At 56.5% G+C, this 823-nt stretch overlaps 1 protein-coding gene across 1 annotated transcript in view; it reads right to left on the bottom strand.

Moving 5' to 3' along the window:
• Positions 1–44: 44 nt before the first annotated feature.
• Positions 45–823, bottom strand: part of LOC104993296 (centrosomal protein of 170 kDa protein B-like) — a gene marked incomplete at its 3' end in the record, with an annotated part of 10232 nt that continues 9453 nt past the window's right edge. The window contains exon 7 of the mRNA XM_010846476.1: positions 45–124. Within this exon, the coding sequence (XP_010844778.1) occupies positions 45–124 (80 nt within the window). The remainder of the gene's footprint in view (positions 125–823) is intronic.

Below are 823 nucleotides of genomic sequence, written 5' to 3'. Positions count from 1 at the left end.
AGGCTGGGGCCCTGCCGAGGTGAAAGCGCCCCCTGGAGGCCGACCGCTGCCCGAGTGGCCCCGAGGACGCTCGCTCTGGTCACCTTGTCCCTCTTGCCTCCCTGTACGTGGGCACATATGGCTCCTGGGCGGGAGGGTCAGCAAGTAAGGTCAGACAGCCCTCTGAGCCATAAAAAAGGGGACGGACTGGGAGCAGCAGACGCCCAGCACCAGGGGCCTGCGTCACTCCTGGGCTCTGTCTACAGGCAGGACCCACTGTGAAGGGTGCCCTTGGACGCTGCATCACTGAATGGCTTGAATAACGTTTTATCCAAAGCAAACCTCAGACACTTCCCAGCTTTGCTTTCTCACCTAGGTCGCCCTCTGGTGGCAGCATGTCTGCACTGCAGTGCGCCTGACTTGCAGATCAAAACGGATTTTCCAGACCAGGAAGGGAGAAGGAAATGGGAATCTACTCCAGTGTTCTTGCCTGGAGAACCCTGTGGACAGAGGAGCCTGGAGGGCTGCCTAGGGTCGCACAGAGTTGGACACGACTGAAGCGACGCAGCAGCAGCAGCAGCAGACCAGAAAGGGAGACCCTGGCGTGAACCTCCCGGGTTGCACGGGGCCCCCTCCCTCCCCAAACACCACCACTGGAGAAATGAGGCCACGGTGCCGGACACCAGCATGCTGCCACATGATAGAAGAATGATTTATTAGAACATATTCCATGACAAATCATATAAAATAACCATTTTTTGAGAGACATCCATAAGACCACCTGAGGACAAACGCACAGAGGTGCCTCCAAGAAGCCAGACAAATAAGTTACCAATCCCAAAGT

The sequence above is a fragment of the Bison bison genome, unplaced genomic scaffold, assembly GCF_000754665.1.
Source record: "Bison bison bison isolate TAMUID 2011002044 unplaced genomic scaffold, Bison_UMD1.0 scf7180017849101, whole genome shotgun sequence".
In the NCBI taxonomy this organism is placed as follows: Eukaryota; Metazoa; Chordata; class Mammalia; order Artiodactyla; family Bovidae; genus Bison; species Bison bison.
The sequence above is the reverse complement of the archived record's forward strand: the minus strand, read 5'-3'. Positions and strand labels throughout refer to the sequence as shown.